Here is a 26,861-nt window from a genome sequence, read left to right as displayed (position 1 = left end):
ACATAATATTTAATGTTGCAAAGTCAAGCACTCAAAAGCTAGGAAATGCTATGATAAAGGTTCCCCATGTAACCTTAATTTGATCCTCTTATATGTATGCATTATAATAGAATCATAGAATATCAGGGTTAGAAGGGACCTCAGGAGGTCATCTAGTCCAACCCCCTGCTCAAAGCAGGACCAATCCCCAACTAAATCATCCTAGCCAGGGCTTTGACAAGCCTGACCTTAAAAACCTCTAAGAAAGGAGATTCTACCACCTCCCTAGTGAAAAAGTTTTTCCTAATATCCAACCTAAACCTCCCCTGCAACTTGAGACCATTACTCCTCGTTCTGTCATCTGCTACCACTGAGAACAGTCTAGATCCATCCTCTTTGGAACCCCCTTTCAGGTAGTTGAAAGCAGCTGTCAAATCCCCCCTCATTCTTCTCTTCCGCAGACTAAACAGTGCCAGTTCCCTCAGCCTCTCCTCATAAGTCATGTGCTCCAGACCCCTAATCATTTTTGTTGCCCTCCTCTGGACTCTTTCCAATTTTTCCACATCCTTGTAGTGTTGGGCCCAAAACTGGACACAGTACTCCAGATGAGGACTCAGCAATGCTGAATAGTGGGGAACAATCACATCCCTCGATCTGCTGGCAGTGCCCCTACTTATACATCTCAAAATGCTATCTTGGCCTTCTTGGCAACAAGGGCACACTGTTAACTCATATCCAGCTTCTCGTCCCTGTCACCCCTAGGTCCTTTTCTGCAGAACTGCTGCCTAGCCATTCAGTCCCTAGTATGTAGCGGTGAATGGGATTCTTCCGTCCTAAGTGCAGGACTCTGCACTTGTCCTTGTTAAACTCCATCAGATTTCTTTTGGCCCAATCCTCTAACTTGTCTAGGTTCCTCTGTATCCTATCCCTACCCTCCAGCGTATCTGCCACTCCTCCCAGTTTAGTGTCATCTGCAAACTTGCTGAGGGTGCAATCCACCCCATCCTCCAGATCATTAATGAAGATATTGAACAAAACCGGCCCCAGGACTGACCCTTGGGGCACTCCGCTTGATACCGGCTGCCAACGAGACATGGAGTCATTGATCGCTACCCGTTGAGCCTGACAATCTAGCCATCTTACTATCCACCTTATAGTCCATTCATCCAGCCCATACTTCTTTAACTTGCTGGTAAGACTCCTGTGGGAAACCTTATCAAAAGCTTTGCTAAAGTCAAGAAATAACGCCTCCACTGCTTTCCCTTCATCCACAGAGCCAGTTATCTCGTCATCGAAGGCAATTAGGTTAGTCAGGCATGATCTTGGCCAGCCTTACGTAAGGCCCTGACAGAGCCAGGGGCAAACTTGAACTCACTGGAGTCTTCATCTAGTACTATAAACACAAGAGAGCATACTTCCTGTTCTCTGTAACCCTCTGTACCATAACACACACAGCTAGTCAAAAGTCAGAATTTCCGTTTTGTGGAAAAGTACAAAATTCTGGAGGAGGGGGGAAATCATCCAAGTTCAGAATGAAAAGCAGAATATTTTGAAATGTCCAACAAAAGGGAAAATCCTCGCAAAACTTGTTCCAGAATCTAAATGTTTCATTTTGGAAATTTTGAGCCCCAAGTTCCAATGGTTCCAGCTGCACAGGAGGGAAGCTGGAAGTCCTGAATCAGGAGCTGAACCACAGCTAGAGCCAGAAGTTACAGCTCCAAAGGAACCAAGCATGTGGTTGTCAGAAGTTCATAGAACATGATATGTTTCTGCAAAACATTTCAGATTAGATGACTTGGCATTTTCCAGCAAAACCCTGCTTCCAAAATTCCTGGCCAACTCTAATAAAACATGCACAAGGGGGGTGCATTAAGCTTGTATTTCTTTAAATTATGAGTGACTTTTGAACCTTTAACATTCTGGTGAAAAGTTTCACAGAATTTTTTTTAAAGAAGCTATCAGGTGAACCCATATTGTTCTACAGCATGGGTTATCACCAGGAATCCAAGACTAGATTCTAGAGGGATAGCCTAGACCTCGACCACTTAGGTAAGATTTATGCACTGTAATAAGAGTGCCCATACAATATTCTAGGTGCCCTTAACGTTTTATATAAGAATACACGTGAATTAAAGCAATAACTAATTGTGATAGTAGGCTGTTATCATCTATGTGGACCAGTCACCGAAGGGGGACATTTTACTACAGACACTGTGTCAGTGGCTTGCACAACTAGTTTCAGGATAGCAGAGGAATGTTGGGAGTTAGGAGTTCTGGATTCTATTCCTAGCTCTGAAGGCAAGCCTAATCTAGGCAAGCACCACAGCTAAGCACATAGATTTGGTATAATTTGTTGTGCAAAGCAACTGATGTGACTTGCCATTTTAGAGCTTTGGGTTCTGTTCTCGGCTCTGACAGAAGTGGCTTTGTCCAAGCTGTTACTTTAATAGTAAAATGGATTAAGATCCTTTCCTGCCTCCTAATGTAGGGAAGGGTATGAATCCTTGCTTAACAATAATGGCTTTGAAGTTCACAGAATTAACGTTGTTTAGCTGAAAATGTGAGATTAGAACTTCATCTCCGCTTGACTCACAGCCCCCAGTACACCTTCTTGCAGGCCAAGAGTTTGGATGCCTGCCATTGCCTCCTGTCTTCAGATATCTAGCTCTGAAGCAGATTGTGAGTTCTGAGGGCATGCTTAGTGAGTTGGTATATAGTGAATTCTGTGGCTCTGGGGCATATCAGTTCAGAATGGAATACTTGGAGACTTTTTAGCAGTAAGCCTCCAACAACCTTTGCTGAGTATGTGCAGATCTGGATGGACTTCTATGAAAACAGCAAAAGACACCTCTTTGATATCAGGACTATCCCCTTTGCCAAATTTCAAGTTTATGCTCCAATGCGTGGAGGTGCCAGAGCTCTTCAAAGAAATTCCTGGAAAGAAAAATTTATCATAGGAAAAAATAGTTTTTGTCACTCTTCAGCCTCAGATTTAGCAAAACCTCTTGCTAAAACTTTTTCCAAAAAAATTCAGTCTGAGAATAAAGAAAGAGAGCATGGAAAATTCCAGTCCAAGTGATTAAAGTTAGACAAAATTTATAAGCAACTGAAAGTGGGGACTTATAATGGAAAGTGCTAAGTAACCTTTACAATGGGCATCACTGCCAGTTATGCTTGTAATATCTTATCATACTCCAAATAGTCTTCAGGTGTTGTAGGGCTGAATGTGAATTTTAGGCTATTTAAACACAAATATCTCAATTTAGCGCTTTGTAAGATTTGGATTATAGCTGAGCATCTACATGTTCAGATGCTTATCCAGACCTGTAGAGGCATCTATATGAGTCTCCATCTGTCCCCACAGCTTCCCTTAGGTAAAGCCCTGTTGGGAATCAATCTGTGGTCTTCCTCCTGTGGGTAGTGGGGAGTCTTATATTCAGAGAAAGGTGGCAGGCCTATTTTCTACTGTTCTTCCTAGTATCTTCCAGGGCTTCCTGGGGTGAGGAGCAGGGAGTGCTTCTGCCTTACTCATCAATATATCTGCATTTTGCCTTTTTTGAATTAATGACCTCCTTTCTTGTGCACTTTTGTCTATGGTACACGGGAGAGCTGAATTTACACTAAGCCTGGTGGCATTCAAAAAAGGATAATAAATATTGATGTTTTTTCTTTTATGTTTGTGCAGAAGGTAACAATGTGCAATAATAAAGATTATTCGAGAGATGTGCATTTTAATGTATTTTAGACCGTCATGTAATAAAAAAATCTTTTAATTTGTTGTAAAAGTATACTAATGTAGTTTTTAATGAAGTTGATGGTTTTAAGTACAGTACTGATCATTAGAAAGATGCAACCTCATGCACAGTTTATCTTGCAGGGAAATTGTTTGATAACACTGAATAAAATCTTACTGTGGGAGTGCAAAATTTTGAAAATAAAACAAACCTATTAATATAATCATTGCGGATACCTACATCTGTGTTTTTATTAAGAAAGAGAGAGACAGAAAATATCATATTGCCTCTATATAAATCCATGGTACACCATGGTATGTGCCGATGTGGTCGCCCCATCTGAAAAAAGATATACTGGAATTGGAAAAGGTTCGGAAAAGGGCAACAAAAATGATTAGGTGAATGGAGCGTCTTCCGTATGAGGAAAGATTAATAAGACTGGGACTTTTCAGCTTGGAAAAGAGATGACTAAGGGGGGATATGATTGAGGTCTGTAAAATCATGACTGGTGTGGAAAAAGTAAATAAGGAAGTGGTTTTTTATTCCTCATAACGCAAGAATTGGGGGTCACCAAATGAAATCAATAGGCAGTAGGTTTAAAACAAATAAAATGAAGTATTTTTTCACAGAATGCACAGTCAACCTGTGGAACTCTTTGCCAGATGAGGTGAAGGCCAAGACTATAACATGGTTCAAAAAAGAACTAGATAAGTTCATGGAGGATAGGTCCATCAATGCCCATTAGCCAGGATGAGCAGGGATGGTGTCCCTAGCTTCTGTTTGCTAGATGCTGGGAATGAGCGACGGAATGGATCACTTGATGACTACCTGTTCTGTTCATTCCCTCTGGGGAACCTGGTATTGGCCAGTGTCTGAAGACAGGATACTGGAATAGCTGCCCCTTTGGTCTGACCCGGTATGGCCGTTTTTATGTTCTTATGTCCTTACACCACATTAGGCATATAAGCTTGTAAACAGAATACATTAGCTTTTGTTGAAAATCTGCTGTAATTCTAATTCACGTTTATAGTGAAAGCATAGCTTTTATTTTCAAGCGGTTGTAAACTTAATTATCAAATAGACTAGTACAGTCAATGAGATCTGTTTTAGAATATAGCATATAGTTAATATATAAAATCATCTGTGGCTCTTGAAATATATTGTATACAGATACAGTTTGTAATTACTATTTTTTGTAATTGTGTTGCTTAATAAATCAGCTAATAAAAGCTTTTGTAAACCATTGTTGAAAATATTTAGCCCGTGCACTATGTAAACATTAGTTAATGCTCACATCTGAGTGAAATAATGTCAATCATTTAATGCATCATCAAGATATCATCTTAGAATAAAGAATATGATTAAAAAAAACAAACTATAAACCCACCCAGATGTTTTTTAATTTGGTTTTGAAAGAAATTTCCTGTGTCTGGGTTTACTGTCTCTGTGTATTTATCCACTCTTGTTTCTCTATCACATTGTACACTGTCCACTCCACTCCATCATTGGTATTAGTTCACTTCTCTGCAGGGTGGATTTGATTTAAATCAAATTGATTTAAATCACTAGTCAGGAACACTCAATTTAATCATGGTTTTCTTCATAAAAGTGCATTCTTGTTGGTTGTTATAACCTTAATACATATTCTTCACAACTCAGAGATAGATGTAGATTTCATTTTTAGAAGGTATACACTATACATTTTTAAACAGATATATTTTGAAAACTTTTTCAGATTAGTTTTACAGCTATATCAGAAAATGAATGATTGTTTGGTTATTTCATTTACCAAAGGTAATTGAAGCAGATATTTATGAAGTCATTGGGAAGTGAACTATCTCCAATTCGGCAGGTTAATCATTAATATTTGGAGGATTTTCTTGCCATGCTGTATTCGGAGAAGAAGACATTTAAATTGTTTTATTTAACTAAAACAACAAAGTTAAGTATTCTGGATTTTTTTCTTCAACAGCAAACCTAGAATATTTTAACAAAAAAGCATTTGTCCCTCACTTCTCACATTTATCTCCAGACTTCTTCTCCTTGTTCAGCTCTATTCCTCCCCCAACAGTCGTCTATTCTTTGAACTTTTTGAAACTTTGCACTTTTAGAGTGAAGTAAGGGATTGACTCTGCGTACACAAATTTGCAGAGGGACAATAGAGTTGAGGTCCGTTGTTTCTCACCTCTATTTATTTATTTATTTTATTTACTTACTTTAAAACATTTTTGCTGTTAACAAGCATGTTACCTCTGGAGACACACATCCACAGTTTGAGAACTGCAAAACTAAACATCTCTAATGGTCTCTTCTAGACTGAGCACTGAGTCCCATTGGATAGATAGAAAGATTAACCTAAATAATTTATACAGAAGCCTGTGGAACCCCATAAGATTGGGTCCCTAATCCATGAACTATTGGAACTTATTTACAAAACTTTTCTTAAACATTACATGAATATATTGTCTCATACTATAGAATTAGAATTTATAATCCCTATTCCATGATGAAATACGTTATAGCTCAACGATATCTTAATTAAAACTATATTTAGATAGATTTTTTCCTCAAACATTTTATCAAAATCTGATTTTTTTATGTATTTATTTATTTTTAAAATCATTGATTTTTCGCCACCCTGCTTCTCCTACACTGTTCTGTGCATTTTCTTCCATATGATGCTCTGTAGAAGGAATGCCCTTCCTAAACTTGTTCATAAAGCCGTTACCCTTCTTTGTATTCCTTTTCACTACTCACTTCTACAGTGATGGTTGCAAGCAATTTTCAACTAGTAGAAGGCCAATTAGATTGTTGAAACATCAAAACATTGTTTTATCCTTTTGCACCCTGTGTGTGTTTCTTACCTTAAAATGTGAGCTCATTGTGTATGTTTGGAAAGTAGCTAGCAGTATATGGGTGCTACTGCTATATAAATAGCTATTATTTAATGAAAGTTATCACAGTATCTTCCATTATGAAAAATGTGACAGAATATTTTCTTTCTATACTTTCAGCGATTGAAAGCTGCCTTGACCCAGCAGCATCCTCAGGTCACAAATGGAGATACTGCCAAGGGGCATGCTAGTGGATTGATTAGGACTCAGTCAGAGGAAGCCCGACCACAGTCATTACAACAGCCTGCTACATCAACTACAGAAACACCGGTATGACAACAAAGCCAAAATGTACTTCTAACCTTTTACTGTTATGCAAAAATCTCTGATCCTCTTTCCTTTATTTTATATATTGAAAATAAGATTGAGGTGTGGTATGAACCAATATTGGAAAAAAATGGGGGTTGTCTTACCTACTTGATAAGAAGCTAAGGCCTCCTGATTTCCTTAGCACACTGGCATTGAATTCTGGGGTAAACTGAAAATTGTGCAGCAAGTTAAGATACATCTGGAAAATATCACCAAAACAAGGGTTACCATGGTATTGTATTAGTTTAATATTAAATATCATGAACACCTCTTAAAATATTTTTTCAATCATTTCGGGTTCCTGCTTAAGGTACCATTTGCTTGGAAGAGCCGTTATTGACTGATATAAAAATGAGAGACTCAGCTGCATAATTTAGTTAGTTTACTGTGCTCTCTTGGGTGTTGTGAAAATGGTGATGTTGGGAGAACTATCCTAGATGATGACTAGGAATAGGATGAAAATGGGTGGGAACAATGAGCTAGGTTGGAGAAGGGGAATAGGTGTGCAATTGGGAGTTGGGGAGAGGTCTGGTCCTCTTGATTCTCGGAGAAGGTTTCAGAAGCTACAGTTTTTACCTCAGAGGTGTGATGTTGACTTGCTTTCATCTGGTCAGAGGAGCCTGTCTGGAAAGCTCTTTCTCTAGAAAATCCAGTCTTACTAAGTAGCACAGTTAAAAGAGAACCACACACCCCTTTTGTGGGGGGAGAAAGAGACAAACATGAAGGAAGCAATGCTATAGTGAGTGTATTTCAGATGGTAACTTTCTTTTGTAGGTATTAATGTATACGAGGAAAATGACGTTTAGTAGACGGAGGTTGTCAGCATTTGGTCACTTTGTCTATTCAGGAGTTCCTTCTTTCCCCTAGCCAGTGTCCTTAAAATCAGATGATCTGTATCTCTCTCCTGTCTGTTTTCCCAGCTGTAGAATTTCTGCCAGTGGAAAAGCTGATATGAAATACTTATTCTCAAATATCATTGCTCCTGTGTTGGCAAGCTCTAGCTTTTAGAGTTAGACTTTCAAAGAAAAGATGTATAGCATCTCTCTTCTCTGATACCTGTGGATACTACTTTGGCTCTGTAGTACCCAGCTGGAACTCTCTCACATGGTAGTGGATCTCTTGAACAGTAACATCACATGCTAGTCTTTTTAAGGATGTTCAAAATAAAGACCTGAAGATAGACTCCCTTCAGGATTTATAAAGCAATTGGTAGGGCCTTAAGAATCAAGCTAGAGTATTCCTCTAGGGTTCTCCTTTTAGAGGTGAGGTGATGTTTGGTTTTTAGAGCAGCTGAGAAACAAAAACAAAGACTTTGTCATAGTTGCATGGGATTTCAACTTTATCATGAAAATCTTCTCAGGGATTTGAAAAGAGCTTCTGTGGAGTGCTTTAGGAAGATTTCTAACCATAATGTTGTCTTAATAATGGCCATCTGCTTGTCCAGAAAATTGAGGATGAAGCTCCCTCTATCCTTACCAGTTTTTTCATCAGATCAAGATAGTAACTAAGGGTCAAAATTTAAAAGGATTCTTAACCTTCTCTCTCTTTGTGCCTATAACCAGTGACAGGCTCATTAATAGGAGGTGTAAATGCTGTCAATACAATCAAGCAGTAAGATGTGTTTTAAAATTTTTCGTCACAATTGTTTGGTGCAAAAGGAGACAGTTGAAAATAATTTGTGTGTGTGTTCGGTCAGGAAGTTGTTCTCCCCTTGTTCTGTCAGGCCTGGTGAAACTGACTGAGGGACATACTTTCATACATACTATAGAACAAGCTTTGCACTTCCTATCTGCAGAGAACTTTGAAAATTAGAAAAACAGATCCCCTGCTTGTTCTTTTGTGAAGTACCAAAAAAGGCATTACAGCTTTTAAAGTTTAGGTATCTTGGCCAAGACTTCCAAAAATGGACGTGTACATTCATATCTAGGCACCTAAAGAAGAAGTCTGATTTACAAAAGTGCTGAGCACCCATTAAAGGCAATGGGAGGTGGTGGGTGCTCAGCATTTTTGAAAATCAGGCCATTCAAACACTGAACGTCAGACGTCCCTTTTAAAAAATCTTGTCCCCTTCTGGTTTTGGGGCTAGGTTAAGCAAGTGCATGCTGCCCAGGGTAAAGAGGCTCTTCTTACTGAGTCCATCCAGAAGAGCAATGTCTACTCTTGGATTGAGACTGTGTAATGTTGCCACGTCAGTGTTGTCCTCTACTTTTTATGTTGTTAATCTTGATGTGACAATCTCTGCAGATGCTGCCCTGAGAAGGCAGATCTTTTTTTTTTTTTTTTTAAAAAAAACACTTGGTCACAATTTTTCTTCTAGGTATACATACCCTGTGTATAATCTGGTTAATGAGTACTACTGTGAAAGTTCTCAGTGTCTAATCAGTAAGAAATATTTGCAAATGGTCAATTCCTAACTGTTAATTTAACATCTCAAAGTCCCTTTATACCAGTCTACATTTCATATTATGAGCTGTGGCAGTTAGGATTGGTACTTTGATTTTTATTTTTATTTATTATTACTTTTTGCATAACAAGTATTGAGCATGCAGAGTCAGCCAGGTCCCTTTATGAGGAGAGTTAATTCAAGGTGCAATTTTATCCTCCTTATCAGCTGATAAGACTTGAAAATCCGAGGTTGTATAGCTATAATGCAATAGTCCTTTTATTGGGGACTATATTCTGCCCATGTAGAGGGTGGGCTGTATGATTTAATAGGATATTTTCATTTCTAACTACTTTGATCCTATCCATGTCTGGGCTGGCATAGAGGGACTTGGAAAAGCCAGAAATAACAGGTAAGAAATTACTCTTCTAGGGATCAGTAAATACCAATGCTTTGTCCAGATCCTTGTGATGAGCAGTTATTATATATTGGGCAATAATTACATAATAACAACCAAAGTATAGTTAAGTTTTAGGAAGATAGGTGTTTGGAAAACACCAGAAACAGAAACTATATGAAGTTATTGCCTGATAAATTTCATTTTACAAAGTCATTTTTAGTTAAAGGGTCTTTTAAAAGTTAAACCCTGTAAATATTTTGTCTTCCTGTAACTTTAAAATGGGTAAAAGAATGTTTGAAAAAAAAATCTAAAAAGTTATTTCTTTCAGGCTTGCTTTTATGCTAAGTATCAAAATGGAATGAATTTTTGCAGCAAGATTACAAATCTGGAAACCAGTGGGTTATGATTAAAATACTGACAGAACCTTAAATGTAGTGCACTAGTGAGCAAAATCACAATGAAAACCATTAGACAGTATTCATAGAATTAAGATGTATATCTAATGTTTCCTTTAGTCAAAAAATATATTTTAAATATTAGAGAAATATTGTTGATGTTTTCCTATGTAAATATGTGTACATTTATACATGTAAGTCAAACCCTTACATTTGAGTTACATGTTATGTTACACTGAACTATGATGTTCCTGTTTCCTTCAGGCTTCCCCAGCTCAGCCCACACCCCAAACCCAAAATACAGGAGGTCGTCGAAGAAGAGCAGCAAACGAAGACCCTGATGAGAAAAGAAGGAAGTTTCTAGAGCGAAACCGTGCTGCTGCTTCAAGATGTCGACAAAAAAGAAAAGTGTGGGTGCAGTCATTGGAGAAGAAAGCAGAAGACTTGAGCTCACTAAATGGTCAATTACAGGTATTTTCTTTTTTGGTTACAAGCAAGAACTAAAGAGTTATCTGAATTTTCAGTTAGCAATCCTGAGGTCATGGGGAGCAAACTTGGTATGGGATCTACAAATATGAATAGCTTTCTAAAATGCAGTTGAATTCAGAACAGACATAATTGGTGAATGCACAAATCAGAGGTATAATGAGAATGAGACTATGCAGCTTCAAAGATATGTGAAATCTGGGATCTCACCTACTTGGCCTTTGTTCCATTTTAAGTAACTTTAGGGTTGTGACACAAACCAACAAGAGCAAGTCCATATTGAAGTGAAGTCTCATTGGCAGAATGTTAGCCTTAATTTAGAAATGCCTTGTTTATATCAATTTGTGTCACTGCCTGAGTTACTTAAATTCAGATTTTTGTTTCCTTTGTATTTTTTAACTGTAGTTTTTTTTCTTTAAAGTGAATGTAGTGCTCGTGAAAGGTGCCAGATTGACAGCACTGGAAACTGAAGGCCTCTATTTGTCCACAGAACAGGTACAGCACAGGCAGTGGCAGTGCAAATTTCACCCCACTGCCCTAGCAGTGCGCCTCAACCCTATTTTTGAGGGACCACGTAGTATGAGAGGGTTGTCCAGTATCTGTTCCTAGTCAGCGTTTGGTGCCTTTGCTGAGACTGCCCAGAATGTGTCAATTAATGCCAAGTTGTGATGTTGACCCCCACCCAAATCCAGTGAACTGAAACTACCAATTCATTTCATTTAGACAATAAAGCAGGCAACTGGTGCTACTGGCATTTTGCTACCGATCTGGATCTAAGCTCTGTATCAGTCAACTTGAGCCAGCTAGGCCTCTTTAATAGGCTTTTAAACAAAAAAAAAAATACAACCACCCACTTAGAAGTGTATAAGAATTAACACAATAAACAATGTCTCCTTGTAAGGTACTAAGGTAAATAAAAAAAACATAGCTATCTTTTATTTTTATTGAAGATTATCAGAAATATAATAGGATAGAGAGTAAAGCAAAGAATCACAGTAACATTCATTTTTTGGTTCCTGAATATTAATATACAGAAAACTTTGGGTTGTCAGATCCTCGCTGGTATAAATTAGTGTGGGTTGACTGAAGCCAGTGGAGCTTCAGTGACTTATACCAACAGAGGATCTGGTTCTCAATCTCTTGACATCCACATTTTTAAATGAAACTTAGAAGCAAAATATTGTAAGATGTATTGACATAAATTACTTATGCCATACTGTCCTTCCATTTTTTTCCTGAAAACAGTTGAATGCAAAATGAGAGGAAGAATAACAAGGAGCAAGAAAGAACAAATTTTCAAACATCCATTCTTTATTCTTTGACCTGCAGAGTGGGCAGGCATGTTGAGCACAATGCTGCAACATGCTGAACACCCTTAGTTCCTCGTCTGCAGGGCTCTTCAGCATGTCCGAGGATCCTGTCCCATTATGCAAATGAGACTTAAATCTAGGTAAAGGACACAAAGCTGTCACCCAAATTCAAGAAAAGATGCATTATACCTCAATATTGGTGGAATTACATTCAAATATAATACATAGTGTCTCCGCAAACTCTCTCACTGCTCAGTAAACATTTTTCTAATAGTAGTGGAGTAACAGTTCTGACTTCAGAGTACTATAATACAATGATGCAAGGAACATGTACAGCACCAAAGTTAGATGTAGATGGGTGTGGGCTTATAAATGGTAATATTGATAGATTTTAAAAATACATAAGCTTCTTCACTGCCATCTATTGACTGCACCATGATTTTATTAACATTGACAGGAGTTGTGTAAATAAGTTGTGCATATCCCACCAATTATCAGACATACTAAATGAAACTTTTTGAAGATTACTGAAGAAATTAAAATGTATGCCACAATTACTGGCCAAAATTCGGTTGCTTCAAGCGCTTGCACATGTCCCTTCAACTGTAGGTATGTGCACCTCTATCACAGTCACTGCAGATTTTTCCCTCGGTGGGACCTGCCTGGGAGGCTCAGGCACTTTCTCGTGCTGCACAGTCATAGCGCCAGTGTAAAGGGGCCCAGATGACTCCTCAGTTCCTTCTTACTACCTGGGATGGTCTCTGAAACTGTTCTTTTTGCTATGGCAAGCTTTCTCAGTCGTCTTTATTTTTCTGATAGTTGTATATAATTAATAGTTATAAATAATTAATTGGTCTTCATTAGTATAGTTTGTTTTTCTCTTTCTGTTAGTGTTTTTTCCATGCTCGGTGCCAAGGCATGCCTCGGTCACCGGGCTTCAAGCCCTGTACCTCCTGCATCAAAGCTCTGCCCCTGAGCGACCTGCACTCCAGTTGCTTGAAGTGCTTGGGTGAGGCTCACTTCGGGGATCGCTGTCAGATTTGCAGGGACGTTAAACACCATATGAAGGAGGACTAGGAGGCCAGGTTCAAGTTCCTACTTATGGAGGCAGCGCTGAGACCTTCCTCCGAGCCTAGCCAGTTGGACTCAGCACTGAGCACCTCGGCATCAGTGAGGAGTGCTCCTCCAACCATGTGAGAGTCCCAGCACCGTTCGCCATCCTTGGTGCCAAAGAAGAGGCATAAAAAGCAGCCAGCTGAGAGGGGACGTTCCCCAACACCAAAGAAAGCCAGGCATGGGGAGCAAAGCAGAATGCAACCTAAGTCAAGCCACTCCTCTGCCTCAGCATTGCAGCAGTAAACACCATTGCGTCTGGTTCTGGATGAACCATCGGCACCCAGTGTGGTACCAGCGCTATTGTGATGCTGTCCACACTGGAGGTGTTTGCTGCCACCAGGGACCTGCTATTGCTGTCCGTACTGGTGTCACTGGCAGTACAGGCGTTGGTGGTATTGGTGCCAGTGGGAAGGAGAGAGCAGGTGCCCCCAGTTACCGTCCGGTACTGGTCCCTGCGGTACCGTCCAAGGAGAAACCAACCATGCTGGCCGCAACGCAGCCTTCCCTGCCTCAGCACCGATCTCCATCACTGGTGGGAACTGCTCCTCTGTGGTCACCAGATGGAGACTCCTTGTCTTTGGAGTTGGAGGTTGGGTCAGACACCTCTCATCCAAGGAGTTGACCCCGCCACTCCTCCAGTGATCCCTACCCTGTCCTGAATTGGGGCACAGGTGGGCCATTGAGTGCTTGGCCTAGTGGTCACTGAGGCACCTATGGCAAAGGAATGGCTCTTTTGGAGCCCATGAGGGTTTCTACCAAACCCAGGACTCCACTTGAGGCAGTCCTGTTCGGTGGCCCCCAAGAGAAGGGTTCCACCACCCCATCAGGCAACACCCCATCCAGACTCCAGTCAGCTCCATGGGATCCAGTCGGCACAGAAAGGGAAAAGAAGTACCCTCAGGTGATGATGAGGCTGTGTCAGGAGCAGGGGTGTTGCCTCCCTATCAGGCCTACCAGGAGTTGCTACAGAGGGTGGCCCAAAATATGGGCATGCAGGTGGAAGTAGTAGAAGAGTCCTCCCATAGTCTGGGCAATATTCTGGCCATGATGAGCCCGTCAAAAGGTAGTCCTGCCTCTCAATGAGGCCATCGTAGACCCTGTGAAAACCTTGTGGCAAATCCCCACTTCCCTTCCCTACACCTCAAACAGAGCCAAGAGGAAATTCTTTGTTCCTGCCCAGGATTATGCGTTTCTCTATCTTCATTCCACCCACCCCACTCCCCCAATCACAAGTGTTTTCTGCTGCCAATAAAAGGGAAAGGCAGGGTTTGCAAGGTGTGGTACCTAAAGCAAAGGACTCCAAAAAGCTGGACTTATTCAGTAAAAAGGTCTACTCTACCAGGTGTCTGCAGCTCAAGATCGCTAACCAGCAGATGCTGCTCGGCTGATATGATTTGTTGAACATGTGGGACTCCATGTTGAAGTTCAAAGACTTGGTTTTGCAAGAGGTGAGGCTGGAGTTCTCGCTCGTGGATAAGGAGAAATCTATAGCAAAGGTTTCCGTGCAAGCTGCCCTGGATGCAGCAGATTCAGCAGCCAGGTCCATGGCTTCCACAGTCACCATGCGTAGGAGTTGCGCAAATCCTCCAGGATCTCCCCTTCAAGGAAGCTTCACTCTTTTCAGGGCAGACTGGTGCGAAGCTTCATGGACTGAAGGACTCCAGGGCGACCCTTATGTCCCTGGGATTGTTTATGCCATCAACTTCAAGGAAGCACTACAAATCTCAACAGTCCTCCAGGTACTCTGACCCACCGGCCCGTCAAGACCCACAGAAGAAAAGGAGCAGGAGCTTTACGTATAGATCACCACCCCCTGCTATCTCAGCATCACTGTCTGCCACACCCAGGAGATTCCAAGCCGGCCTTTTGGTGGGATGCTCGAGGACATTATACCAGTCCCTGTGTTTCCGGATCCGGTTTACCCTGTATTTGTGGACCGCCTGTCCTGCTTCTTCTGTTCATGGTTCTGTACCACTACACAATGTTTGGGTGCTGATCACAGTGGAAATACTTGACAGTTCATTTTCACCCTCGTCCCCAGCCTTCCTCTCACAATCTTTGGCCCAGGAGATTTCCTTCGGGTGGTAGCCGTGGAAGAGGTTCAACAAAATCTAAGGGGTAAGGAGTTCTCTTCCTGTTGTTTCTTAATTCCGAAAGCCTTCTAGACCTTCACTAGCTCAACAGCTATCAAGAAATTGACATAGGGGACACCGGGGAAAGAGCTATCAAGAAATTGATAGCTATCAAGCTATCCCACAGTATTCTTGTCAGCAAGTTAAGGAAGTATGGGCTGGATGAATGCACTATAAGGTGGGTAGAAAGCTGGCTAGATTGTCGGGCTCAACGGGTAGTGATCAATGGCTCCATGTCTAGTTGGCAGCCGGTATCAAGTGGAGTGCCCCAAGGGTCGGTCCTGGGGCCGGTTTTGTTCAATATCTTCATAAATGATCTGGAGGATGGTGTGGATTGTACTCTCAGCAAATTTGCGGATGATACTAAACTGGGAGGAGTGGTAGATACGCTGGAGGGGAGGGATAGGATACAGAAGGACCTAGACAAATTGGAGGATTGGGCCAAAAGAAATCTGATGAGGTTCAATAAGGATAAGTGCAGGGTCCTGCACTTAGGATGGAAGAATCCAATGCACCGCTACAGACTAGGGACCGAATGGCTAGGCAGCAGTTCTGCGGAAAAGGACCTAGGGGTGACAGTGGACAAGAAGCTGGATATGAGTCAGCAGTGTGCCCTTGTTGCCAAGAAGGCCAATGGCATTTTGGGATGTATAAGTAGGGGCATAGCGAGCAGATCGAGGGACGTGATCGTTCCCCTCTATTCGACATTGGTGAGGCCTCATCTGGAGTACTGTGTCCAGTTTTGGGCCCCACACTACAAGAAGGATGTGGATAAATTGGAGAGAGTCCAGCGAAGGGCAACAAAAATGAGCAGGGGTCTGGAACACATGACTTATGAGGAGAGGCTGAGGGAGCTGGGATTGTTTAGCCTGCAGAAGAGAAGAATGAGGGGGGATTTGATAGCTGCTTTCAACTACCTGAAAGGGGGTTCCAAAGAGGATGGCTCTAGACTGTTCTCAATGGTAGCAGATGACAGAACGAGGAGTAATGGTCTCAAGTTGCAGTGGGGGAGGTTTAGATTGGATATTAGGAAAAACTTTTTCACTAAGAGGGTGGTGAAACACTGGAATGCGTTACCTAGGGAGGTGGTAGAATCTCCTTCCTTAGAGGTTTTTAAGGTCAGGCTTGACAAAGCCCTGGCTGGGATGATTTAACTGGGAATTGGTCCTGCTTCGAGCAGGGGGTTGGACTAGATGACCTTCAGGGGTCCCTTCCAACCCTGATATTCTATGATTCTATAATTCTATGAAATTAGTTTCGCATCTCTCCCTGGCTTCCATTATTCCCTCCCTGGATCCTGGGGACTGGTACGCTCAATTTGAGATGCCTACTTCCCTGTATCAATTTTCTAAGGCCACAGAAGGTTCCTCAGGTTCCACACGTGAACCACACGCTCTACCAATTCGCATTACTCCTGTTTGGCCTGTCAGCAGCTCTGCGGGTGTTTACAAAATGCATGGCAGTAGTGGCAGCCTTTCTGAGGAGGTGAGGGGTGCAAGTCTACCCGTACCTGGATGACTGGCTAGTCATCGGCCGGTCCAGGACCATGTAGAATCATAGAATATCAGGGTTGGAAGGGACCTCAGGAGGTCATTTAGTCCAACCCCCTGCTCAAAGCAGGACCAAACCCCAACTAAATCATCCCATCCTCCTCATTGCCCTAGGCCTGCTAATAAATGTACAGAAATCTACCCTCACTCTGTGTAGCGATGCAATGACTCACCGGTGTGGCGCCTCTTTCTGGTCGTCTTTGGAATTAGCTGTCCAGCATACAGAGCACCTCCTAATGTCCGCTGTCTTGCCTGCCACTGGCTCCGTGTCCCTCCCGGACCCCGGTGCCCTTTACCTCGGGGTTCTGCCCCAGCAGTACCTCCACGCTCTGGGTCTCCCCTCCCAGAGGAACCCCCAACCCTCTAAACCCACCTTGCCTCAGTGACCACTGCTAGTCATCATCTAGCCCCTGCTCACTGGGGCAAACTGCAGTCTGTAATGACCACTCATCATTGGCAAAGGGTTAGGACCTGTTGCCTTTTCCTGTTCCCAGGCTGTATCTCTGCAGGCACAGTACCTTTGAAGGCCTTCACCAAGGCCTCCAGCCTGGGGGTTTACCAGGCTGGAGCTCCCCCGCTCCCTTTGCTCTTCCACAGCACTGCTCTGCTTCAGGTACCTGCTCCCAGGCAACTAGCCCTCTCCACTCCAGGGCTATAGTGAGACTCCTCACAGCTCCTGGCCCACATCACTCTTATCAGGGCCAGCTGGGCCCTGACTGAGCTGGCCACACCTGTGGTCAGCTATTCGGTCAGCTTCCCCCAGTTGTTCTCACTCATCTTATTTCAGGAGCGGGGTAACTGCCCTGCTACACTCTGGTACAGAGGATAGAGTTTATTGAAGCGGTGCTCAACTCTACCGAGGCCTGAGCCTTCCGTCCAGAAGGGCGGTTTCAGGTGACTAAGTCCTCTGACAGGGCACCTCAAGGGCCAGTCAATTGCAACTGCCCAGAATTGTCTGAGGCGTTTCGCTCACATGGCCTCCGGTACGTATGTAGTGCAGCATACAAGACTGCTCAGACACCTCCAGGCGTGGCTGGCCTCGGTGTCCTCACCAAACCGTCACCATCTAGGCTCCGTTCTTACAGTACCTTCCTTGGTCCTCACCTCCTTCAACTGGTGGCTGGACCCCACTGGTGGTCTGCACCAGCATTCCATTTTCATGGCCCAAACCATTGATATCCCTGGTCTTGGACACATCAGCACTAGGCTGGGGAGCTCACCTGGGACCCCTCAGGACTCTCAGGACCTTTGTTCTCCGGAAGAGTTCTCACTGCACATCCATGTCAGAGAGCTCAGGGCAGTTTACCTGGCCTGTCAAGTGTTCTTGCCTCACATTACGGGCAAGAGCATGTTGGTTCTTACAGACAACACTGCAGCCTTGTTCTGTTTCAACAGGCAGGGAGGGGCTCGCTCTTTCCCCGGTGTCCCCTATGTCGAGAAGCAGTTCAGCTGTGGGAGTTCTGCATAGCCCACTCAATCTACCTCGAGGCTTCTCACCTTCCAAGAGCACAGAATGAGCTAGCAGATCACTTTAGCAGGTCTTTCTCCAGTCACCAGGAGTGGTCTCTTTGCCCGGATATTGCAAAGGACATTTTCCAGCAGTGGGGGACTTCCCAGGTAGACCTATTTGCAACCAGGCGCAACAGGAAGCGTCACCAGTTCTGTTCCCTTTGAGGTCACAGCCCAGGATTGCTCATGGATGCCTTCCTACTCCCAGGGATAGGTCAACTGTACTATGCTTTCCTTCCTATCCTGCTAGTGCACAAGATTCTGCTCAAGATCAAGCGGGACTAGGTACAGGTCATTCTTATAGCCCCAGCTTGGCCCTATCCACACTGATTCACGATGCTGCTAGGCCTTTCCATGGTGGCTCCAATCCTGCTCCCTCTGCATACAGACCTGATCTTTCAGGACCATGGTCAACTACTTCAACTGAAGCTCAGCTACCTCCAGTTTATGGCCTGGAAGCTCCATGGCTAAATCCCAGAGAGCTGGCTTGCTTGGAGCAGGTTTATTAGGTCATATTAGGTCATAGCAGGAAGCCCTCCACCAGGTCTACTTAACTCTCAAAGTGAAAGCAGTTCTCCATATAGGCTTCTCAATGCGGGGGTCTCACCCATGCAGTCTTTGCTGCAGGACTTTCTTGAATATGTATTACACCTGCAACATCAAGGTTTAGTGATTTCCTCAGTTAAGGTGCACCTTGCATATCTGTTTTCTACCATTGGGTGGATAACCAGTTCATTTTTCAACATGAGATGTCTGTTTCCTCAAGGGCCTAAAAGGACTATACCCCAAGTGTGAGAACACATCCCTCCCTGGGACCTAAACCTGGTCTTATCAAAACTTATGGGTCCCCCGTTTGAACCGTTGGCGACATACCCCTTGTTATACCTTTCATGGAAGGTAGCTTTTTAGTGGCCATTGCTTTGACTAAAAGGGTCTCGGAGATCTGCGCCTCTGTACACGATATCCTTTAAGGATAAGGTGCAGCTATGTCTTCACCCTAGCTTCCTCCTGAAGGTGGTTTTCCAGATTCATAGCAATCAGGCAATATTCCTGCCAGTTTTCTACCTGAAACCATATGCGAATAGGGAAGAACAGTGGCTTCGCACACGGGACATAAGACATGCCCTAGCATTCTATATAGAAAGGACCAAACCATTTCGTAAATCCACCCAACTGTTCATAGTGGTAGCTGAGAGGATGAAAAGTCTCCCCATCTCTGCTCAGAGAATTTGGTCATGGATCACATAGTGCATTCGCACATGTTATGAGCAGGCGGGTATTCCGCCACTAGCTATCCTGACTGCCCACTCCATGAGAGTGCAAGCGTCATCAGCGGCATTCCTAGCATAGTTCCCTATCCGGGACATTTAAAAGCAGCAACTTGGTCGTCTGTGCTTACGTTCTTTGCTCATTACACCATCACTCAGCAGTCTAGGGACAATGTCTGATTCAGTCGAGCTATTTTGCAGTCAGTATGTCCATGAGCTCCAATCCCACCTCCTATGTAACTGCTTGGGAGTCACCTACAGAGGAATTGATGTGTGCAAGCACTCGAAGAAGAAAAAACGGTTACTTACCTTTCTTTAACTGTTCTTTGAGATTTGTTGCACATATCCATTCCACAACCTGACGTCCTACCCCTCTGTATTGGAGTTGGCCAGAAAGAAGGAACTGAGGGGGCATAGGGTTGGCTGGGCCCTTTGTACCAGCGTGGCATAGTATATGAGCAGATGGCCCGAGCTGCCCCAACAGTTACCACTGAGGGAAAAATTACCAGTTACTGTGCTTGGGGCATGCACACACCTCCAGTAGAATGGATATGTGCAACACATCTTGAAGAACAACAGTTATGGAAAGGTAAGTGGTTTTTTTTCTTAATCAAAGTTATTTTCAAGTTTTACTAATACACAAACTTAAATCCATAACTCTCTCTATTTTTTAATTTTCCAATAACTTAAAACAAGCTAAATAACATATTGTTTGCAATTTATTAATGACTGAGCTTGAGAACCATGCCAGATATCTGCCTACAGCAAATATTTATGGTGGAATTTAAAACTTTTAATTAAATATTATATACTATATTCATTCTAGCCACTTCTTTAATACCATTTTTTAGTGCTTTATAGTTGCAAAATGTCCTGGTACACTTCTGCTTTTCATTAACTGTAAAAGGAATTCTGTTTTTGCTATACTCAGTATCTATGTTCAAAATTCCATTTTATAGACATATTATAAAATTATAGCAATTCTTTGGATATTTTAGTGAAAGTAATGTAGTTGTCTCATATCTATATTTAAATTAGCTGTCTCACCATAAATACTTGTAGCTGTTAAAAGGGACCGGGCAGCTATTGGAGAAAACAGTTGGTAAACATTTGCTAGACTCCACAAATCTAAAAAGAAGCTCAAAAATTCTCTAATTCTCCACTGCTTGTATTTCCATTAATCTGGCTTGTCGCATGTTATTGGCAATAGAAGTAAATTTTGCGACAAATGGGAAAGCAAGTCAGGTCACCAGTGAGATAAAATTTTGTGTTACTTTGGGTCTTTTGTGCTGATGCTGCAACCACTTAAACACATGGTTGACATTATTTATGTCCCATTGAGGTCAGTGGGATTATACTAATAAGAGTAAACTTACTTAGGTGGCTGTTCTATAGCTTTTATCTGTTAGCATTATTAGGCCCATATCTACACCTAGAGACTTTCTTCATTTAAAAAAAAAAAATACGAGAAGCGTTTGGCTTCCAGATTGTCAAGAGTTAACCCAGTAACAGTGAATTCAGGGGAAAGAAATTTCTTTCCGTCTGCCAATACCAAAACCGTTAACTGTGAAGAACAGAATGACTTGTAAAGAAAATTGAATGTCAAAGAAATAATTAAACTGTACTTTATGTGAAAACATTAATCAATCCTGCATTTCCATAATAGATCTTCACTTGACAGCCTGGCACAGCTGATCAGCATAGTGGGCAGTAATGACCCATGATTACTTATGTTCTATTTAATAATAAATGTAATAAGTTTGGAGCTTTGCCTTAGCATAGTTTTACAGACTGCATGCTAGGGTTTAATAGTTCATATTTTGTTTAATAGCTAAATGCCCTGCTCAGCTGAATTTTACTGTTGACATCATTAAGCTATTTCTAAAAATAGACTGATTTTATAAAGACTGAAAGTGGTATTGAGCTATTGAACAAAAACAATTGTCTTTCACCAGCGTTAATAAGTAGTTGTCCTAAATTCAAGTATCATACAGTGTTGTGTTAAATTTCACAGGGTTTTTAGAATGAAGACACGAAACAATACATATAGAAATAGGAAGATGAGACTGGATATTCTTTCTGATGTAATTTCTACATGATATATATTTTACTGCATGTTCTCTGTTAGCTTCCCATAAACACACTTCTATACAAATAAAGTCTACTTTAACCTTTCTTGGTACTGTCCAGTATCCTATCTCCTTCTTAAGTTAAACGGTTGTGTATAATTCCTATTGCTACCCTTCATTTTCTTGGTTTTGAACTATTCTATTTTATTATATATGTAGTACAAATGTCTATTACTTGCATCACCTCAATAACATTCAATATTTTCAGTTAAACCGGCAAAGTCTCTTCTTTAATACAAGCTCTTCTACATCAGTTGCTCCACACATGCAATCTTTTAAAACTTGTATTCTTTTTGCTTTTGTGGATGGCTTTCTCAGCCAATATGTTTCCTTGTTAAAAGATCTCAAACATTATATATAATTCTAAGTATTGCCTCTGTGCCTTACAGAAATATTGCAGAATACAGTATTCCTGTAACAATAAAACATACCCTGTTGTCTGTTTTACTATAACTAAGGCTATGATTTAGTCACGGGTATTTTTTAGTAAAAGTCACGGACAGCTCAAGGGCAATAACCAAAAAGTCACGGCCAGTGTGCTCCAGCAGACACTGCTCCTCCTGGCGGTGGGGGATGGCCCAGGGCCCTGCAGATGCTGCTGCTCCTGGCGGGGAGGGGGCATGGCCCGTGAGGAGCTTGCCGCACATTCTTACCCGTTTTTATATAGGGTTTCCTTTAGGATAATCCTTTCACTTTCCCTATAATGTAATCCCTTCTGAATGGCTCCCTCTTTATGGTGACTTGAACAGACACATCACAGATGTTGCCTTTTCACACACACACCCCCAAACCCTTGTGCAACAAAAATGCTTAATCCATTCCATGGACTATATACAAATACATGTAGTCTGGACCTGTTAGCTTTTGGCTCAAACCAACAACAGGCCAGAGAAGTTCTCATGCTGAATCTCATGAGGATTGGAAGTAGAAAGAGAGTATTTTTTGTCTGGGGGAATACAGATATGTTGAAACAAGCTATGAGGAATCTAATAGAGACTTAGTTTTTCTCCACAAATTTTCTTTCTGATAGTATATTTTGAAATCTCTGAATTTAGAAAATGTGTATTTCATCACTATTACTTTGCTCAAGATGTATTTCATATTTAGTTGCATCTAACCAAATATTTGTCCATGTACTTAGCTTCTTGATGTTGTCATGGTATCTGAATACATTAGTGATGTGACAGCTCACCTGCCCGGTGCCATGAATCTAAATTTTCATTTTTTATTACACCAGTTTAAGTATTCCTCCTTTGTTTTCCTTCCATTTTCCTGTTTTCTGTAAAGAATACTATATATGAAGATTTAGGAGAAGAAACCTCAAACTGTTATGTACAGAGCAAAAATATGCCAGGGAATATAGAGGTTGGGTCTAGCTTTATTACACTCTATTCTGATTTCATTACCTTCCAAAACTGGTTTCTAATAATATCCAGATGACTACCCTTACTTGAACTTGTGTGTCATTAGTCTTCATGCTGTATACAACGTAAGTACTTACATATACACTGGTACACTTAAGAATGATTAATTTCATACTTTCATCAAAATCATGTAAGACTAACTTCAAATGCGTGGTATCTGTTAGCACTAAACACTGATAAATATATAGTATATGCCATTGTTAGCTGGTGGTGTTTTTGCATCATCTCACTTGTTAATGATGATGCTAATTTGAGTTAGATACCTCCAGAGTTTTTTAAATTTTATATAAAAGAATCTGACATTTCGTCTTTCACTTTCAAGTCTGCTTAAATATAAAAGTTTTGAGTTATTTTCCATATTTTTATTAGAAAAAAATTAAAAAATTTAAAAACTACGTGGGATTAGGCTATAAAATACTTTTTCAACCATTATCTTTTAAAAACATTCTGGAGTTATGCTGATAATTACCCACCTCGTCTTCTATCTGCCATTAGTATATGGAATTGTTCAGAATTAATTTTCATAAAAATTAGACACACGTGGACAGGAAAAAGCAAAAAGACACAATCTAATGTAGGCTGAATAGTCAACACGTTTAAAATTGCTACATCTTGTTGAGAATATTCTCTGGAGTCAAAATGGCCGTCTCCTAAAAGGAGACCAAACTATTTGTTTGTTTTTGTTTTTTTTTAAACTTATCTTTATATATTAATAAACTACTATTTACATAGGATGTACCCCGAGGAGTGAAAGTAAATTTAAAATCTCGAGCTCTCTCTGCTCCTTCTGCAGCAACATTAAATTCACATACCCTATTCTCAGAACTATTCAGGTATCTTTTGTGCCAATTCAGTAGACAATCACCTATTTACTAGAGCTAGTCAAGAAAAATTTCATGAACATTTTTTGTCTGAATTTCTGACCATTGAAATTGGAGCATTCCACAGGACAATGTCAATTTTGATGAAATTCCACTGAAAACTGGGTAGGTTTCTGATGGAACTCTGTGTGCAAAGCAAGTTTCAAAAGTTGCCTGGTTTCCTACCAACTCGCTTGCTCATCAGCCTGAGCTCCTAGGCTCCTCAGCAGCCTGGCTGGCTGGCTGACAGAGAACCTGAGTCCCAGCACCGGGGTTTCCGGGGTCCAGGGCAACCTGCCATGTGGACTGCCCAGGAGGCAGGACTTATAAAGCTGGGTAGAAAACAGTAATTCCATTTCCCTAAATATTTGAAATTTTGGGGGGTTGTCACAAATAGGAACAATCTTCTAACCTCCAAGCTAATATATACCATATTTGACATAATTTTATCTTCAAGGACCTCTTTCAGACCTAATTTTCTTCTGTTCTTTCCTTTATTCCCCTCTTTTACTGAATATAGTAACACACTGATAAACTGAACAATTTTTTGCTATGTCAAGTTTCATAAGCTACTGTGAGAACATACTCCTCTTTAATATGCATATTTCTATGAAGGATTTTTGTTTGATGCAAAAATTAAGCCATCAAAACTTGCATTGAAAATACATTTTGAAAAGATATGGGAGCAGCAAATATTGACAGGTAACTTAATGTTTTGTAAAAAATTTGATGTTGCTTAAGACAGTTTGTAACTATTTTTAATGTCTAAAATGTCACGCTGTTCTTAATTTTGATTCTTGTCTAATATAATACCAGCTGTTATCAGGCTCTTCATCAGTAGAGTTCAAAGTACTTTACAAAGGAGGGCCAGTATCATTATCCCTTTTTTACAGATTGGGAAACATAGGCATGAAGAGGTGAAATGACTTGCCCAAGGTTACCCAGCAGGCTAGTAACAGTGCCAGGAACAGAATCCAGTTGTTCTGAGTCCCAGTCTAGTGCTCTACTAGGTTACACTGCATCTGAGTGTATCATTATTAATTCTTCTTTCCTACAGTGCGTTTGTTCTCATTCCCATTACTTGATTCTTGCATACTGATTGTTTCCTGTTAATGGCTATAAAAAAAAAATCAGAACATTAATAGATCACTATTCTATTATCATTCCTGTTACATTTTGTAGGGAGGCACTCTTTTATAGAGTCTAAATGTGTTTATAAAAAAATTCATTCCACACTCACTGAGCATATTTGGGGTTATAACATATGTTATAATGTGGATGGTTAAAATTAGGTTTACGTGGTTGAAAGAGAACCTACAAAATCATCCAGAAGAGACGTAAAACAGTCTGATCATGTGAATTGGACTGTGTGTAGAACCTGCAGTCTACTAACTACAAAATGTAATACAATCAATGTAATGGCATATACTATTAAAAAAAATCTTTTTACAAGTAATATCTCTAGTTTAATATTACAGTGTTCTAAAGTCAAAAATAGTTCGGTTTTTTTTTTTTTTTGCCATCTGCAGCCATGGAAATGTGTACTGTGTTTTATTTACCCCTAAATGAGCATTCAAAGATCTTGTAAAATTTAAGACTGTTAATACATACCTCTGAAATGCACATAGTCTGAGCCTGGTAAAGTGCATAACTTTCTTCTCCTTTAGAATGAAGTCACCCTGCTGAGAAATGAAGTGGCACAGCTGAAACAGCTTCTTCTGGCTCATAAAGATTGCCCTGTAACCGCCATGCAGAAGAAATCTGGCTATCAGAGTGAGTAATGTTCCATTACCTATAGCCTGAGGCTGCAACAGTGAAATACTGCCAAAGTGAACTGAGCAACCATTAAAAATGAGAAGTGCAGTTATAATATTTAACATTTAATATATAAAATTCTGCAAGCTTATTGCAAGACAGGAATGAATATATGATATTTTGCAATTATTTTTCTAAATGCTTTCAGTTTAAAAAATGTTGTAGATTATCTGAAGTTTAAAGATAGTTTTGGTTGGTTTTTCTATAAGTATATACCCAAAATTAATACTAAAGGACTCTAAGCTGCAATAGCTGCTTCTAGTATATATGATTAAAGTATTGACAGTATATGGTGAACAATCTCTGTAATGCATCATCTTAGGTAAGATGAAAGGTCCTTGTTTCTTCCATTTCATAATGAGATTTCCATTGAGGGGAGGGTAACAGCTGTCCTTATTTACTAGCACATCCAGGATCAGTCAACCCATTAAAATAATCAGATGCAGGTTCCTGGCTCTTACTGTATGCTGTCCCTGAGATTGTTTTGACTTAAAATAACTGTTGTTTGTCATACGAATTTAAGATGTTTTGAATTTTTAAAATAGGATTCTAATAGTGAAGGGCTTACTGAGAATTCTCAAGTTAAACTGAAATCAGTAAAACTGTAAAATAAAGTTTGTTATTCACTTAATTTTTCACATTTGAAGCATTTTAGAAGTTAATTGTGCTTTTCTTACTTCTAACTTCTTTTTTTGGATATGATGCACAGAGCTAGAACCAGCTGCTGTTGTAGAATAAATGGCCAATTTTGTCCATTGTACACAAATTCGTAACAAATAACTGAGCTGGGAATGCATTAGGCAACATTCATAATATATAACCCACAGCTTTCGTTTTTATGATTTAGTGATATTTCAGGATATTTGTAAATGTGAAGATTGTTTCAGCCATATGTAGCCACTTCATTTTAATTTGCCAGTGTCAGTAATTCGGGAGAATAAAGGAACATTTTGTATTGCATGCAAACAGTTCCTCAGGTGCTTGCGATAAAACTTAATGGCCACCATCTTTACTTGTAGTCATTGTAAGCAGTTTCATCAGAATGGGCAATATTTTTTAATTTAAAAGATTCAGGAGATTTAGCAACTCTCTGTTGCCATATATATTTAGAACACTGATTTTGTCAGTTTGAGCTTATAAATCTTAGTCCTTTGATCTCCAGTCATTT

General features: G+C 40.7%; 1 protein-coding gene across 4 annotated transcripts in view; it reads left to right on the top strand.

Annotated features, from left to right (window-relative positions):
* Positions 1 to 26,861, top strand: part of ATF2 (activating transcription factor 2) — a 97,128-nt gene that overhangs the window by 59,066 nt on the left and 11,201 nt on the right. For 2 of the 4 annotated variants that reach the window (XM_073305922.1, XM_073305923.1), the window contains 3 exons: positions 6,728 to 6,877; positions 10,359 to 10,565; positions 25,546 to 25,651. In XM_073305922.1, the coding sequence (XP_073162023.1) occupies positions 6,728 to 6,877; positions 10,359 to 10,565; positions 25,546 to 25,651 (463 nt within the window). Of the gene's footprint in view, positions 1 to 6,727; positions 6,878 to 10,358; positions 10,566 to 11,001; positions 11,076 to 11,825; positions 12,031 to 21,479; positions 21,641 to 25,545; positions 25,660 to 26,861 lie in introns of those variants that run through there. The other 2 variants (XR_012154299.1, XM_073305924.1) reach the window with 2 other exon arrangements.

This window comes from Lepidochelys kempii, chromosome 11, assembly GCF_965140265.1.
Source record: "Lepidochelys kempii isolate rLepKem1 chromosome 11, rLepKem1.hap2, whole genome shotgun sequence".
Lineage (NCBI taxonomy): Eukaryota > Metazoa > Chordata > Testudines > Cheloniidae > Lepidochelys > Lepidochelys kempii.
The sequence above is the reverse complement of the archived record's forward strand: the minus strand, read 5'-3'. Positions and strand labels throughout refer to the sequence as shown.